The 17,070-nt window shown below is 35.9% G+C and overlaps 1 protein-coding gene across 1 annotated transcript in view; it reads left to right on the top strand.

Moving 5' to 3' along the window:
* SMCHD1 (structural maintenance of chromosomes flexible hinge domain containing 1) overlaps positions 1–17,070 on the top strand; it is a 158,542-nt gene that overhangs the window by 39,218 nt on the left and 102,254 nt on the right. The window contains 11 exon segments of the mRNA XM_017854308.1: positions 3,583–3,749; positions 6,408–6,498; positions 7,194–7,404; positions 9,774–9,849; positions 9,851–9,892; positions 9,967–10,150; positions 12,886–13,080; positions 14,157–14,270; positions 14,803–14,909; positions 15,984–16,066; positions 16,222–16,335. Coding sequence (XP_017709797.1) covers positions 3,583–3,749; positions 6,408–6,498; positions 7,194–7,404; positions 9,774–9,849; positions 9,851–9,892; positions 9,967–10,150; positions 12,886–13,080; positions 14,157–14,270; positions 14,803–14,909; positions 15,984–16,066; positions 16,222–16,335 — 1,384 coding nt within the window.

Genomic DNA, 17,070 nt, shown 5'->3' on the forward strand with positions numbered 1-17,070 from the left:
TTTTTAGTAGAGACGGGGTTTCACCGGGTTAGCCAGGATGGTCTTGATCTCCTGACCTCGTGATCCGCCCGTCTCGGCCTCCCAAAGTGCTGGGATTACAGGCTTGAGCCACCGCGCCCGGCCTTTCTTTGTTTCATTTACTTAACAAATTGCATATTTTGATATTTTTACATAACAGTATTCCATCTTGTCTTAACCACCACGAAGCCCTGTAAAATATAATGGTGGAAATATTAGTTGCCATGATAAAACTGGTGAGAAATAGAAATTGAGAATTTAAGTGGTTTTCCAAACTGTGTGCATATTACGAAGCTTGTATAGAACTGTGTCTCCTGGAGCACCATTTCTCTGCCAGCCTTTTCTGTATTTTGTGCTTAGTTCTTCCCAACAAACATTTCATGGGTACCAACAAGTACCTGGTCCGTTTCCTTTTATGACCAGTCGTTTTCCAGCCTATTTTTGTTGGCCTTGTATCTCTGACCTGTGAACAGTTTTCAGTATGTGGGTGGAGTTGGTGGTTCTTGTTCTATAGTCAATAGTCTTGCCTTTTCTAAAGATGTGTATTTGCTACTTATGTCAAAAGCTCTCAAATCTGTTTCATGTGAAAACTTTTCTCAAGACTGAGACACTGAAACATGCTAGTTTCAATAAAGGAAACAAACCATCCTAGGCCCTTTAAACAGAAAATACCTAACAGAGGGAATCAGATGGTTACCTGATTATTGGAAGGGCCAAAGGAATGAGTTTTGGGCTAAGCCTTCAAGAATGATGCTAAGACTCTGAAGTTAATCCTGGAGGGATGCTGCAACATTTGCTGTAATCATTCAGTTGGAGGACCACCACTGGGTCTGTAATTCAGGAACTCACTGCTGTATCTGTGATCCAAAAGTTGGAATGTTCTCACTGCCACAGTTGCTCCACGACTGGAAAACAGAATTTCTGGCCATAACTAGGGCTGCAGTGGCCTTTTGACACTTTAAACCTGAAACCTGGTTACTGATCTTTCAGTGCCTTGTATGATAACAGAAAACCTTTAAGAAACTTCAGGAAATAGCCTCTGCTTCATTTTTGGCATCCAGATTTTGGCTAGTATGTCTAATTGGTGAAACCTAATTTGCATCCACAACCAAACAGTATTTTTTTTTTTCCTTCCAACCTCTGCAACCCAAGAGAGTACAGTAAAAGGTAGTAGGAATGGGTGATAAATATCAACTGATCATGTCCAGTACACTCATTTCCAGGTTCAATTAGATGTTCTTTCTTAGGTGTTTGAGGAATAACTCACTTTTGGTACCTTTGAAGTCAAATATTGGCTGGGCACAGTGGCTCATGCCGGTAATCCTAGCACTTTGGGAGACTGAGGAGGGAGAATCTCTTGAGCCCAGGAGTTCAAGACCAGCTGGGCAACATAGAGAGACCCTGTCTCTTAAGAGAAAGAGATCGAATATTATCCATAAACCTTTCTTATTCCTTCTTTCTCCTGTCTCCCTCTCAACTACCCTTTTCAATTAATGGCATCCACTAGCCATGCAGTTAAAGTTGGTAATCCTTTTTGTTAATCATTCAGCACATTTAATTTTGTCTTTTATATTATTTTCTTTCATCTATCCTCTCTTCCACCCACTTTCCATTGCTTTAATTCAGCCATCCCGCCTTATCTTTTATCATATGTTTATCATATATCCTAAAACTACCTTATTTCCTTTATGCTCTTGAATTCATGTTCTCATTTGTCTGGAATGTTATTATTCAGTCATCTGCTGGGTGCCTGTCACCCTCTTTTTACCTGTGTAGCTCTTGGTTCATATCTTCATACATAATGGCATATTGTTTTGTAATCATTTGTTTTTTGATTTCCTACCAGATGGAATTTGTAGAGCACAAAGGCACTGTCTTATATATCTTGAACCTGTCTTCCTTAGGCCCAAGTTGAGGCATAGGACTTACAGAAGATGCTTGATAAATATTTGGATAATGAATTTGCATCATTAGTAAATTCAGACTAATCTACTGACTCAGAGTGTATGAAATGTTACTTGTATATATCGTAGCTGTGATATTAGCAATTTAGTGGATAGAGATGCATTAGAATGGTTTTGAAGGGGTATGGTCTTAAGGATTTATTATTTTTTAATCAGAAATTTTAGAATTTGATAGACAAATTCTAAAAGAGCTGTAACACTGTTTTTAGTTAAGCAAGTAATCATACATACTTATTTTTAAAAATCAACTGATTTCCTAGATAGAATAGTTTGATCTGTTTTTATTTCCACAGTTTTTAAATGTATATAGCAACATACACAGTAGATATAGTCTCCTATCACTTAAGGACAGGGATGCATTCTGAGAACTGTATCTTTAGGGTATTTTGTTGCTGTGTGAACATCATAGAGCGTACTTACACAAACTTAGATGGCATAACCTACTACACACCTAGGCTATATGGTATAGGGTACTGCTCCTAATGTACAAATTTGTACAGCTTGTTACCCCAGGCAGTTGTAACAGAATGGTAAATATTTGTGTAGCTAAACGTATCTAAACATAGAAAAGGTACACTAATTTTACAATATTGTATCATCTTATGCAACCACTGCAGTCAATTGTTGACAGAAATGTTATGTGGCATATGACTGTATACGCATACACACACATGCACACACACACGTGCGCACATACCATGTTTTTTTTGTTGTTTTGTTTTTTTTTTAAGACATGCTTGTTGCCCAGTCTGAAGTGCAGTGGCGCGATCTTGGCTCACTGCAACCTCAGCCTCCTGGGCTCAAGCGGTTCTCCTGCCTCAGCCTCCCTAGTAGCTGGGATTACAAGCACGTGCCACCACGCCTGGCTGCTTTCGTATTTTAAGTAGAGATGGGGTTTCGCCTTGTTGGCCAGGCTGGTCTTGAACTCCTGACCTCAGGAGATCTGCCTGCCTCAGCCTCCCCAAGTGCTGGGATTACAGTAGTGAACTACCGCATCTGACCTGCAATTTTTTAAAACATAGACTCATACTACAAACTGAGAAGTTTGTAATTTTATCCTCAAATTCCTCTACTACCTCCCTTCCAGAGAATATTTAGATTTTCTCTGAAAGTGGACTGGTGTCCAGGATGATTTTACCTTTAAGCACAATGTGTTTGGGCTTAGCTAGCTGTGTCCAGCCTGCCCTGTAGTTTTCTTGAATGTGGAGGGCTGGACATTGGTCCTGACCAAGTTAAGTGGTAGGTCTCCCAAGCAAGGGTTCATTCCACCCTAGGGTAAGTGTCCTCAATTTTTAAAGGCATTTTAAAACTCGGTATTTGTCTTTACCTTTTCCTTTATGATTCTAAAATTGGTTTATCATTATAAGATAGGGTGCTCTTTATGCATGCTAGTTTAGCAGTCTGTGTGAAAGTTCCCTTGTCTTCACAGCGTTGTCACATACTCAGCCAGTTTGTTGTATTGGGCCAGTTTCCTCCAAAAGCTTTTCTGAAGCCTATTTGTGAAACTCCAAGTAAATCACATTAAAGTTTGATGCAATAGCTATTTGTATAATTATAACTTAGATGATTTAATCTGTTGTATTTCTGTTCACTCTTGTAGCCCTCTGATTCTGTTCACATTACAAATGATGAGGAAAGATTTCTACATAATCTTATCATAGAGGAGAAGGAAAAAGATAGCTTTACTGCTGTGGTTGTCACAGGGGTACAACCAGAACACATACAGTACTTGAAAAATTATTTCCACCTTTGGACACGACAGTTAGCGTAAGTAATTATATTTGGTTTAGGAAATGTTGCTACTTAACTTTTTTAAGACTGAAAATATTACAAATATATTGAAGCCTCTTTGGTATCCTTTTTGCTCCTATCTCATTTTCTTCCCAGTACTCTGATATTATCCAGTACTCTGATACTGGTGTTAAAACAGCTCTCTATTCATTTATTCTGTAAGTATTTATAGATCATCTCTAGTGTACTGAGCATTATTTGAGGCACAGGATTTTGACAATACTATAAAATTAAAAATGAACTTCACAATTTGTCAGATTGAGCACTATATCACTTCCATGACCCCGTTTTGTGCTTCTTTTCCATAGCACCTGTCATAATCTTCCATACCATATATATTTATTTTTGTCGTTAAATTCACTGCTGTGTCTCCAATGTCTACTAGAAGAATACTTGCTACATGGTAGATGCTCAGATGTTTATTAAGTGAATGAATGCATCAAGCCTATTAAAATAAAAAATATATGTATGTATGTGCCTATATGACATTAGTGCTGAAAATAATCATGTGTTTTTATTCCAGTAAAACTTGTAGGGACTCTATATCCCATTAGACCAAATCAGAGGAATATTTATTTAATGGCTCTAATTTTTTTTTTTGGAGACAGAGTTTCACTCTTGTTGCCCAGGCTGAAGTGCAATGGCGCAATCTCAGCTCACTGCAACCTCTGCCTCCTGGGTTCAAACGATTCTCCTGCCTCAGCCTCCCGAGTAGCTGGGATTATAGACGCGTGCCACCACACTCGACTAATTTTTGTATTTTTAGTAGAGACAGGGTTTCGCCGTAATTGGCCAGGCTAGTCTTGAACTCCTGACCTCAGGTGATCCGCCCACCTCAGCCTCCCAAAGTACTGGGATTACAGGCATGAGCCCCTGTGCCCGGCCTAAAATTTTTTTTTTTTTTTTTTTTTTTTTTTGAGACGGAGTCTTGCTCTGTCGCCCAGGCTGGAGTGCAGTGCATGATCTCCACTCACTGCAAGCTCTGCCTCCTGGGTTCATGCGATTCTCCTGCCTCAGCCTCCCGTGTAGCTGGGACTACAGGCGCCCACCACTGCGCCCGGCTAATTTTTGTACTTTTAGTAGAGAGGGGTTTCAGCGTGTTAGCCAGGATGGTCTCGATCTCCTGACTTCGTGATCTGCCTGTCTCGGCCTCCCAAAGTGCTGGGATTACAGGTGTGAGCCACCGCGCCCAGCCCCCAAATTTTTTTTTTATAGCTATGTGGTACATACGATTTACTGTATTGTTTCCCTGATTTGCATTAGTCTGAATTACTGAGACTTGCAAAATGAGTACATCTGCTCAAAATTCATATTTTAAAAATGCATCTTTTTACATTTACCCAAAAGACTGTTGCTCTTAATTTGAGAGTCTCAATTTTATACATAATTATATGCTAAGAGAATTAAAAAATTTTTTTCATGGGAAAATAAATTTGATTTTAGGAATACCTTTTTTCTTATTGATTATTTCTGTTTATTATCCCTGTTACCCAAGGTATTTAAATAGGACTTTGCAGTTTTCTTCAAGTACTTATTTTATTAGCTATTTTATAGTTTCTTTTTATTGAAGGAACTCAGTGTACATTAACACATAATTTAAATATACTCTTGCTCTAATAATTATTATGAAGAAATATTGCAAATTTCTATTTTGTGAATAAAGACATGGTATTTTATAATCCTGAACAACACTACCAAAATATAATCTTTTTAAACCTTTTCTTAAAAAATAAAGAGGTGTTGATTTCCAGAGTGTTGGTTTTCAGTGAGATGATGTCAAACTTAGTAGTTTTGTTTTTGGAATATTAGGATAAGATTGTCTCAGTGCTATAGGAGAGGAGAGATGAATGTTCTAGAACAGGGGTTCCCAACGCCCGGGTTGTGAACTGGTACCCGTCTGTGGCCTTTTAGGAACCCGGCCCCACAGTGAGTGGTGGGCCGGAGTGAGCATTATCTCCTGGCTCCGCCTTCTGTCAGATCAGTGGCAGCACTAGATTTCTCGTAGGAGCATGAACCCTAATGTGAACTGTGCTTGTGAGGTATTGCGTGCGCCTTATGAGACTCTAATGCCTGTTGATCTGAGGTAGAACATTTTTATCCCAAATCACCCCCCTTCAACTCCCATCCCTGGAAAAACTGTCTTCCATGAAACCGGTTTTGGTGCAAAAAAGGTGGGGGACTGCTGTTCTAGAATGATATTCTCGTATTGAGGTTAGATATCGAATTCAGTTTACCCCTGATAATTGAGTCCTTCCTGGAGTGTACCTGGCAAGTAGCATTATAGACTCTTGCTGTCTAGTTTATATTTATTTGATGAATTATTCCTCTTGGAAGTGTTGTATATGGTCTTTAAAGTTGGGAAGACCTGAGGTGAAGCCCACAGCTCCCTAACTCTATTCTGTGATGTCAGATAACTTACATACCCTCCTTGCACCCCAGGGTCTGTATCTGTAAAATGAGATGCAATAATACCTGCATCTCAATTGTTTTTACCATTAAATGGAATATGTGTTTAAAAATGCTTAATAAAGTGCTTGATACCTAGTAAATAGTGTTAAAATTTTTTGATAGAAGATTACATTAACTATAATTTTATGTGAATTAAAAGTATGAAATTATTCTTCTCTCTTTTAGGCATATTTATCATTACTATATTCATGGCCCAAAAGGAAATGAAATACGAACATCAAAAGAAGTTGAACCTTTCAACAATATTGATATTGAAGTAAGAGAAAATCCATCTTAAAATATTAAAATTACGAGATATTTGTTCCAGTTCTAAATGACTTGGGCTAATAAAAACACTCAATAATTAGACAACTTCTCTCCTTGTTTTTTACCAAACTACTTTGATTGTTTGATATCCAACTAAAGAGATTTTTCCTAGGTGTATTTTTCTTGAACCTTTATTTACTGTAGTGCTTGGTTTATCTTTTTTTGTCTCTCTTCTGTAGAGCTATGCATTGTTACTGAACGTCAATCATCTCTTGAAGCATGGAGGAAAAGGGAGATAACGTAGCTTTCCTTTTGTTTGTAGAAGTTGTATGATGGTGACAAGATTTAGCGGCACAGAGCATTTGAGTATTGGATTCTCAATACCCTAACCCACATGTTAGAATTTCACATACAATGTTGACCCACTTCCTACCTCTAGCAAGAAACCTTGAATTATTGTGACTTTTCTGTCCTTCAGCTCTGATTTGCTGTTTCTTTGCTTATATTATATTTTTTAGTAGTATATTCCTTTTTGAGATGCTACTTAAAGCTGTTTAACTCATATATAAATATATATATTTCATTAAGCCAGATTATTACTTGTACAAATAAACAGAATTTTTGCTTATTCTATTGTTGAATCATAGCTGAGAACAAAAGTAAAGTTACCATGGAATTTAATTATTTTGTTTCATTTTATTTTAGATTTCTATGTTTGAAAAAGGGAAGGTACCTAAGATTGTCAACCTAAGGGAAATACAAGATGACATGCAGACGTTGTATGTAAACACAGCAGCTGACAGTTTTGAATTCAAAGCTCATGTTGAAGGAGACGGTGTAGTGGAAGGGATTATCCGTTATCATCCATTCTTATATGATAGAGAAACCTACCCTGATGATCCATGCTTTCCATCAAGTATGTTAATCTGTTATCTTAGTTATAAAATACGAAGTTGTGATTAGGGACAGCGATTTGTTTTTCTAAATGATTATCAGTTGGGCTATTCAGGTTAGAAAATAAATATTAAAACTTTTCTTATGCAGGTCTTACGGTGTTAGGTATTTGTAATTTTTGTAATTCCTGATTTTTATGTACGTTCGTTTCTAGATGAATAAATCTTTAATGAACTCTTTTAGTTCTGTTATGAAACCAAACTTTTAGATATGTATGCATATTAATCGTTTATATGTTCTCTTCTCTTTATCCTTGTTGCAGTTTTACACTTTATGCAGTCATATCTATCAGTTTTTTCTTTTTGCTTTCTGATTTTGTCTTACTGTAGAAAGGCTTTTTACACCTCAAGATTATGTAAATCTGTAGCTTTTTTTATTTTGTTGTCATTTTATGGTCAATGCATCTGTGTTTTCCTTTTTTGTATGTAGAGTAAGGTGGGATTTTATTTATTTAAATTTTTGAGTGATGGGGTCTTGCCATGTTGCCTAGGCTGGTCTTGAAATCCTGGCCTGAAATAGTCCTCCTGCCTTGGCCTTCCAAAGTACTAGAATTACAGGCGTGAGCCATCACACCTGGCCCCCCTTTTTTTTTTTTCCAGTAGAGGGATAGGGATTTAACAATTATTTTCTATGTGGTATTCATATTCAGTTTCTTAGCACCAGTTATTAAATGTTATAATTTACCCAATAATTAGAACTTTTATAATATAAAGTTCCCATAAGTACATAGGTCTAGATTCTTTACTATAAGGTACTATTTATTTTTTTGTATATGAGTAATGATACTGTCTTGTAGCTTTATCTTGTAATTTGGTATGTTTGGGACAAAACATTTTCACTATTGTTCCTTTCTGAGAATACTTTTGCTCTTCTAGATAACTTTGGAATCAGCTTCGTACATTCACTTATAATAATTCTAGTGGGATTATTGGGATTGCATTGAATTGATAGGTTAACAATATTAAACTTTTTCTTTCAGAATACTTCCTGAGTACATTGTTAGTTTTCTAGGGTCTGCAGCCAGATTTTCTGATTTGAATCCCATCTTTGCCACTTTCTGTTGGACAAACTACTCCCTACCTTAGTTTCCTTATCTGGGATATGGGTAGTTCACACCTCATTAGGGGTGTTGTGAAGATCAAATTTAAAAACTGGGGCAACTTCTCAGAATAGTGCTCCACTCAGGCTGGAGTGCAGTGGCACAATGTAGGCTCACTGCAATCTCTGCCTCCCAGGTTCAAGCAATTCTCATGGATCAACTTCCTGAGTAACTGGGACTACAGGTGCCCACGACCATGCCAGGCTAATTTTTTTGTATTTTATTAGAGACAAGGTTTTGTCATGTTGCCCAGGGTAGTCTCAAACTCCTGAACTCAGGTAATCCTCCCACCTCAGCCTCCCAAAGTGCTAGGATTACAGCGTAAACCACTGTGCCTGGCCGTCTCTGACTTCTTAAATTTACTATTTCCAATTTTTGTATGCTAATAGAAAAAGATACAAATTTTTTCAAATGCTGCCTTAAAAAGAAGAGCAAGTAAGTTGAGTGATCAATCAGAGGGATTCTCTAAGAGCAAAGTGGTTTTGTTTGATTGAAAGCACCTTGTATATAAGGGACTTCTTGTGAGGGCTTTTAGGGAGAAGGTTTTGTTTTAGGTGCGTGAACTAATGTTCATTAGCTGAGATGTTAATATGTCAGGATCATGTTGTTTAATCCTAATTTATCTGGATACATGAGAGTGTGTTGCTAATAAACATAAGATTATAGAAAATTGTGCTAATTAATGCTCTTGATGCATAGTAATATATCTTACAGTTCTGTGTACATTTTTCATGCTTACTTAAATCTGAAAATGAAATTTCTAAAAAGTAAGCTTAATTTTAGCATCATTCACTAATTTGTTCAAACTAGGTAAACTCGCTGCTATTAGATGTCAGATTTCTCAGGTGATTTTCATGTGAACATGCTAGTTCTGATAAAATTGTGAAACTATTTTAGATACAGGATTTTAGCGCCTATATTTGTAGGAAGGAGGGATTTTGTTATAGGGGATAATCTTTTTGGATGTAAGACTCTTTTAGCCTCATGAATAGGTTTAAAGATGACAGGCCCAGCAGCTAGTACGTTAGTTCGTATGTAAGTAATTACTGACTTTTAAATGACAGACACCATTCGTAATGTGGAACCACTTTGTAAACCTGCCTTTTTGTGGACAGAGTATAAAACTACCTTTAGGTTTTATAGAATGCAATTTGAAAGATCATATGTGTTTGTTTCATTATTTCTCACATTTTAGCAATAAACAATTTGTTCCATTTGCCCTTTTGATCTAGAATTAAAAGATGAAGATGATGATGATGATTGTTTCATACTTGAGAAAGCAGCCAGAGGGAAAAGGCCTATTTTGAATGTTTTGGAATGGACGATTAATACCATATACATCAGTTGAAGAGTAAGTTTGATTTTGCTGAAATTATATTTTACCACTTAATTTTTTTTACTAACTAACATTTTGTTCTGTTCAAGCTTTGACTGGTGTACTCCTCCTAAGAAGAGAGGGCTTGCACCAATTGAATGCTACAATAGAATATCTGGTGCATTATTCACTAATGACAAATTCCAGGTCAGCACAAATAAACTGACGTTTATGGATCTTGAGCTAAAATTGAAAGATAAGAACACCCTTTTTACAAGGATTTTAAATGGACAGGTATGATTTTTAAATATAAAGTTGTGAATATTTGCAAATGTTTTATTTTTAAGTAAAAGAAGACACTAGCAGTGTAGGCTTTTGTTGATATTTTGCATCAAAAGACTATGATGTATAAATTTTTTATGAGCAGTCAAATGTTCACATAACTAAAAAATTTTAAGCTAATTAGACTAGGTGTGGCTAGAATTTACGTATCTTCATTAGTTTTTTTTTTTTTTTTAAGACAGGAGTTTCACTCTGTTGTCCAGGCTGGATTGCAGTGGCTCAGTCTTGTCTCACTGCAACCTCTGTCTCCCAGGTTCAAGCTGTTCTCCTGCCTCAGCCTCCCAAATAGCTGGGACTACAGGAACGTGCCACCACGCCTGGCTAATTTTTGTATTTTTAGTAGAGATGGGGTTTCACTATGTTGGCCAGGCTGGTCTCAAACTCCTGACCTCAGATGATCCGCCTGCATTGGTCGCCCAAAATGTTGGGATTACAGGCGTGAGCCACTGCGCCCGGCCGAGATCTTAATACGTAGCCCTTGACATAGTAGAAGCCACAGAAGCATCTTGATGAGAACGTGTATGAATAATTGTATTTGCTTTAAGGGCTATATTTGTACATGAATAACCTAATTGTGCGATTTTTAGCTAGTCTTGAAGGTAAAAATGGGGTAAAACTGTGAAGTACTTTGAGCTAAAAGGTAGTTTGAGATTGATTGGTATTAAAATACATGCATTGGTTGATACAACAAGAATGATTTCACTTTGGAGTTTGTTAAAAAGTTGAGTGAAACTAGTATACTAGTGTACTTGTATTCTGTGCACAGACTTCAGAGACTTTTACTTGATACTACTCTTTCAGTAGTTTAATGTCGAATTGCCAGGAAATAGATGATTTTATTATCAATTTATTGCTGTGCAATAAATACAGTGCATAGTACATAGTGTTTGTAGTCAGTCATTCCTGTAAGATGTTGAAATTAATTTTGCTCTTATAAAGATTCTGAATCATAGAAGATTAGGACGCTTTTTAAGAATTATGCACTGAGAAAGGCCTTATCAAAATGAGTTACTACTCCTTTATTATACACTTACAATTCATTTATACTATGGTGTTAGTTATCCAACATTTATTGAGCAGTGGGTCTTTTCAAAAGCTATCCAGAATAAGTTAATTCTATTCCTTTGTTACACTGTGCTTTTAAAATATGTATGTTCTAATTTTGAAACATTCAAGCTGCGCATAACGGTTCACACCTGTAATCCTGGCTACTTGAGAGGCTGAGGCAGGAGGATGGCTTGAGGCCAGGAGTTTAAGACCAGTGTGAGCAATACAATGAGACGCCCTATTTGGGAAAAAAAGGAAAAAAGAAGAAGGAGGAAAAGAAATGTTCAAATACACAGAAAAGTTGAAAGAATATTATAAAATGAATGTCTGCATACTCTTCCCCTAGATTAACTTGACATGCCTACTGAATTGTACTTTGACTGTTATTGAGTGTCTGGAATTAATGCATCTGGTAATTTGGTTGATAGTGAATCCATCCTGAGAGTTTTAGAAGGGGCAGTTTAACATTTTGGTAGTCAGATTTTCTGGTTCCTAGTTAATAATTTAATCTCCATGTCAGCTGGCAAACTGACAATGATTTGCTGATTTGGGAAAGAGTTGGAACCTAGGTATAGGAGTAAGGGCGGCAGCCATTTCTTGGAAACTGTATACCATTTTGGACCTCTGAGTCGTCACCATGTATATATATTTCTTTTTCATTCATATAACTTTAAAAAAATCAAATTTATTAATAACTAAGATAGTATCCTTCTTGACAGCAAGCTTCAAAAACTTAGGCTGGAATTATTTTTAATTTTGCCTTACTTTTCTTTGGAAATGGTATATTATGGTGTAAGGTACGTAAGAAGGAATGGAGTTCTGTAACTTTACAGACTGTCCTCTGTGAAAGCATGTAATTGGGAGATTGTCTTTACCTCCTCATTGTCCTAGAGGCAGGCATCAAACAAGTGTATAACACGTTATGCTTGAACAGAGATTTCTTATTCTCTCCCAACAGGGTGAAGAATGGTTGGCAAAAACACATCTTCTTAAGTATTGTTAGAATACACTTGACTTTCATATTATGAGTTTTTTTGAATAGGCTATATATATAAAAGAGAAAATTAAAAAGAAGTACATTTTGCATAGCAGTGTTTCTCAACCTTTTTTCATTATCACCTTCATAAGGAGTCTTTTTTGGCATCTTTTTCTCAATTGTTTTCCCCAATGAAATTTTACTACTGCACATTTACTATCTGTCTGTTTGTATATTGTATTCACGTTTATAAAGTACTTAATACACAGTGAGATTTTTATCGTCCCATTGAGAATGTGGTTTACAGTTAGAAGGCCTCCACTCATCCCTTTTGTGGAGCTAGCTAATTCTCCTCCCAGGCAGTAAGGGTTCATCAGTTTTTAGTGTATCCTAGGAGTTAAAGGTGGAAAGGAAGGTTTTATTGTTGATATTGACCATGGAGACCTTGGTTCTAAGAATGATACCAAATTTTTCTTCTTTGGTAATGCATTTGTTTGAAATATCCTAAATGTGTACAGGGGAAGGATTCAGCAGAATATTTAATTTTTTATTAGGTTTTCTGAATTGGAGTATATGAAAGGAAAAAATAAAACAAATGACAAATGTTTATGGTTATATTTGTTTACTAGTAGCTATATTTCATAAAACATTTAAAATTCTACAGGAACAGCGAATGAAAATTGACAGAGAATTTGCTTTGTGGCTGAAGGATTGTCATGAAAAGTATGATAAACAAATAAAATTTACGCTTTTTAAGGGAATAATTACACGTCCTGATCTTCCTTCTAAAAAGCAAGGTCCCTGGGCAACATATGCAGCAATAGAATGGGATGGAAAGATATACAAAGCAGGACAGCTGGTAGGTATAACTTACTGTCTTTTTTTAATAATGCTTAATTTAAAACATGCAAAATCACATGTATAGAAAAGAAGTAGCATTTGTGTGGACCTTGAAAGGGGTAGAGGCTGAGGTTTACACAGATGATAATTACCAGGTAGAAGGCTGTTTGTTCTCTCCATAAATTAGAGACACCATTGTACATTTAAAGCTATAGAATTGGATGAGATCACCTATACTTGGTGAGTATAAGCTAAAGAGATAAAAGGATTGAGCCTGGAGCTTTCCCAACATTTAGTGATTAGAATGAAAAGGAGGAGCTGTCAGAGGAGACTGGCAGGGATAAGCTGGTGAGGTAGAAGGAAACTAGCAGAATATGACATCCCTGGAGCCAAGTGAAGAGTTAAAAGAAGAAAGGAGTGATCATTTTAGTCAAATGCTCAGTGGTGATGGAGTAAAGTGCTTTCTAGAAGATAATCTGAGCATAGAGATGTGCACAGGTAAGTGCAGAAAAACAAGTAGTAAGACGAGTTGGGTTGTCCTGCTGCCTATTGTATGTGTGAAGAGAAATAGTTTAGAAATGGGGCAGGAAAGGTAGGTTGTGGATAAATTCTTATAGTCCTTGTTGGGATTTTCTGAATTGGAGTAGTGGAAATTTGCCTTAGATTTTTTAAGCCAAGTAAGAAGAAATATGATACGCAAGTTTTGAGCTGATGTGTTTGAAAAATAATGTTAACTTGTCGAGTTTATGAATTGCTGTTCATCGTCTGAGAGCACAATTTTATGGGGGAAAAAAGGTTTCGGGTACGTTGGCATTCATTATAATTGAATTTGCAGGAATTATGGACTTGTAAGACACATGCTTAATTCTAACACATTTGTATAAAGAAGTTGCGGTATTTTTACAACAATTTGTTAAGTACAGAACTTCAAAATACAATTTTATTTGAATATTAGAATGTGGTTTTCATTAGTTTTATAATGATAGTTACCAAGGTTTTTTACTTTGTAATAAAGAAGTTATGTGAAATTATTATTAAGCCTGTTTCTCTTAGTAAATCTTAATACTGAAGTTTTGTTTTAAAAAACAATATTAGGTCAAGACAATCAAGACACTTCCTCTCTTTTATGGAAGCATAGTAAGATTTTTTCTTTATGGTGATCATGATGGAGAAGTATATGCTACTGGAGGAGAGGTTCAAATTGCAGTGGTAAGACAGCAAGTAATAATACTGAAATACTCTTGCGTAATTGTTAAGATACAGTATATTTTGTTTGTGACTAGTTTTACATTGGATAAAGTGGTTATAGTTTTGTGTGAATTTTATGTGTCATAGTTGATGTTTTTAATAATCTGTACAATTTAACATGCTCAGTTTTTGTAAACATATATACATTATAACTAGTTACCACATTAATTTTATAAAGTCGTATTTCCTCTAGGGCCCACTAACTAGTAAACATTGGAACCAGAATTCTATCTCAGGAATGAGTAACTACAAAACTGGAGTGCGTTTTTTCCCTATACCATGCTTTCTTGTTAATATTTGATATGTTAGGACTACAGAGGTTATGTAAAAAATATAAACAAACACTATGGTGTAATGTAAGAATAGCTACTGTTATTTATGTACTTAATTAGGATAAAATATATTTCTTTGGAAGAAACAAATGGGTATTTGTTTTTGTTATAGCTAGATTTAAATAGTTTTCTTTGAAATGTTGGTAAATTTATTTATTCAGGAACCTCAGGCACTATATGATGAAGTAAGAACTGTGCCAATTGCAAAGCTGGATAGGACAGTTGCTGAGAAAGCTGTTAAAAAGTATGTAGAAGATGAAATGGCAAGGTAAGGCACACTTCAAGGTGCATGACAAAAATAAGAAAAATTGAAAAGAATTGTGCTGTTAAGTATTTTGGAGGATGTCATTTACTCTGCTGTTAGGGCATTTGTAGTCTTAGATATTGTACCTATTGAGATGAACTTCTTGTTAAAAAAAATTAAGAGGTCTAGTTATACAAACAGAAATCTGCATTTGTTTTGTAGACAAAAAAGGAAATCTTATATATCTAAAGTGTCACTCTTATAGGCACTATGATTAACATGTTTTTAAAAAACTCAGTTTGGCCTCCAACTAGAATATTACAATACATGCTGAGAGGTAAAGATGAGTGTGTTAGTTCGTTTTCACATGCTGTAAAGATACTACCTGAGACTGGGTAATTTATAAAGAAAGGAGATTTAATTGACTCAGTCGTGCATGGCTGGGAAGGCCTCAGGAAACTTATAATCATCGCATAAGGGGAAGGGGAAGCAAGCCATGTCTTACATGGGTGGCAGAAGAGAAAGATAGGGAAGGGGGGGACTGCCAAACACTTTAAAAATCATCAGCTCTCCTGAGAACTCACTATCAAGAGAACAGCATGGGGGAAACCATTCCTGTGATCCAGTCACCTCCCACCAGGTCCCTCCCTTGACATGTGGGGATTAGAATTTGAGATATTTGGATGTGGACACAGAGCCAGACCTTATCAATGAGTTACAAAGAAGAAAAAGGAAGTAGAAAGTGGCTTTTCTTCTTGTATAGCTAATAATGCAATCATTTGGATTCTTACTGAATTTTGATTCTTAGGGGTTATCCTGTCTTCTAAAGGTAACTTGTACTATAAACAAGTAGGAAAAAAAAATCATAAAATTTAACAGTTTCTGACTTTTAATTCCAAAAGGTTTTTTTTTTCCAGTAGCCACAGGAATGGTTAGGGAGGAAAAACTTTTTTAGATTATTAATCATAAATAATTCCAGATTTGACCTTTTAAAATAGATCAGCAATAAATATTTAAGTTTCTAATAACTTGTATGTTTTTAATTAAGATCATAATTAACAAAGTTTGTGGAACATTAATATACTGGTTTCATAACAGGCTCCCTGATAGATTGTCAGTAACTTGGCCTGAAGGAGATGAATTATTGCCTAATGAGATTAGGCCTGCTGGAACCCCTATTGGTATGTTTATTTTCTAATACCAAAAGTGTGCTTTTCTTTTGTCTTACATTTCCAATATGTAAAAGCTCATGAGATATTAAAATGCAATGGGAAGATTTGGCAGATTCAGCAAATTTTTGGGTGTAATTAAGATACTTTTAATTTTTGACTCATAGGTGCATTAAGAATTGAAATATTGAATAAAAAAGGGGAAGCAATGCAAAAGCTTCCAGGAACAAGTCACGGAGGGTCAAAAAAACTCCTGGTTGAGCTCAAAGTTATTTTACATTGTAAGTATACAAACTAATTTGGGTCTTTAGTATTGTTTTTAAAAATAATATCAAATTAAACATCTTCATGTAATTATTGAAGACCTAGCAATCTGATAGCCACAGCAAATTTTATTGAAGTTAGGAATTTCAGTAATGTTATGAATAGCTCATTTTCTTGGTGGATATTTTTCTAAGGTTTTTAAAAAATACTTTATCTTGAATTTTTTCATGTAGGTAACTGTGGACTAAAGTAAAGGTATGATACGTATATGTAGAAGAATTTGCAGTAGGAATTTACATAAGCATATGTGTATTATTACAGTTCTAATATTACAGTAATAATTACAGAATTAGTCGTCGTCCAAAACAGGTTTCACTGGGCTAAAATTAAAGTGTCTTAAGGACTGCATTTTTTCCTAGAGGTTCTAGGTGAGCCTTGCCTTTTCTGCCTTTTAGAAGTTACTCTCAGCTGGGCTTGGTGGCACGAGCCTATATAGTCCCAGCTAGTCGGAAGGCTGAGGCAGGAGAACTGCTTGAGCCCAGGAGTTTGAGGCCACAGTGAGCTATAATCACGCCACTGCACTCCAACCTGGGTGGTAAAGTAACAGCCTGTCTCTAAAAAATAAAATAAATACAATAAATAAATCACACAGAAGCCACGCTCATTCCTTCATCTTCAAAGCCAGCAGTGCAGCACCTTCCATGACCTTCCTGCTTCTGGGTTTTTTTTTTTTTTTTTTTTTTTTTTTTTTT

Source organism: Rhinopithecus bieti, unplaced genomic scaffold, assembly GCF_001698545.2.
Source record: "Rhinopithecus bieti isolate Rb0 unplaced genomic scaffold, ASM169854v2 scaffold_36410, whole genome shotgun sequence".
Taxonomy (NCBI): domain Eukaryota; kingdom Metazoa; phylum Chordata; class Mammalia; order Primates; family Cercopithecidae; genus Rhinopithecus; species Rhinopithecus bieti.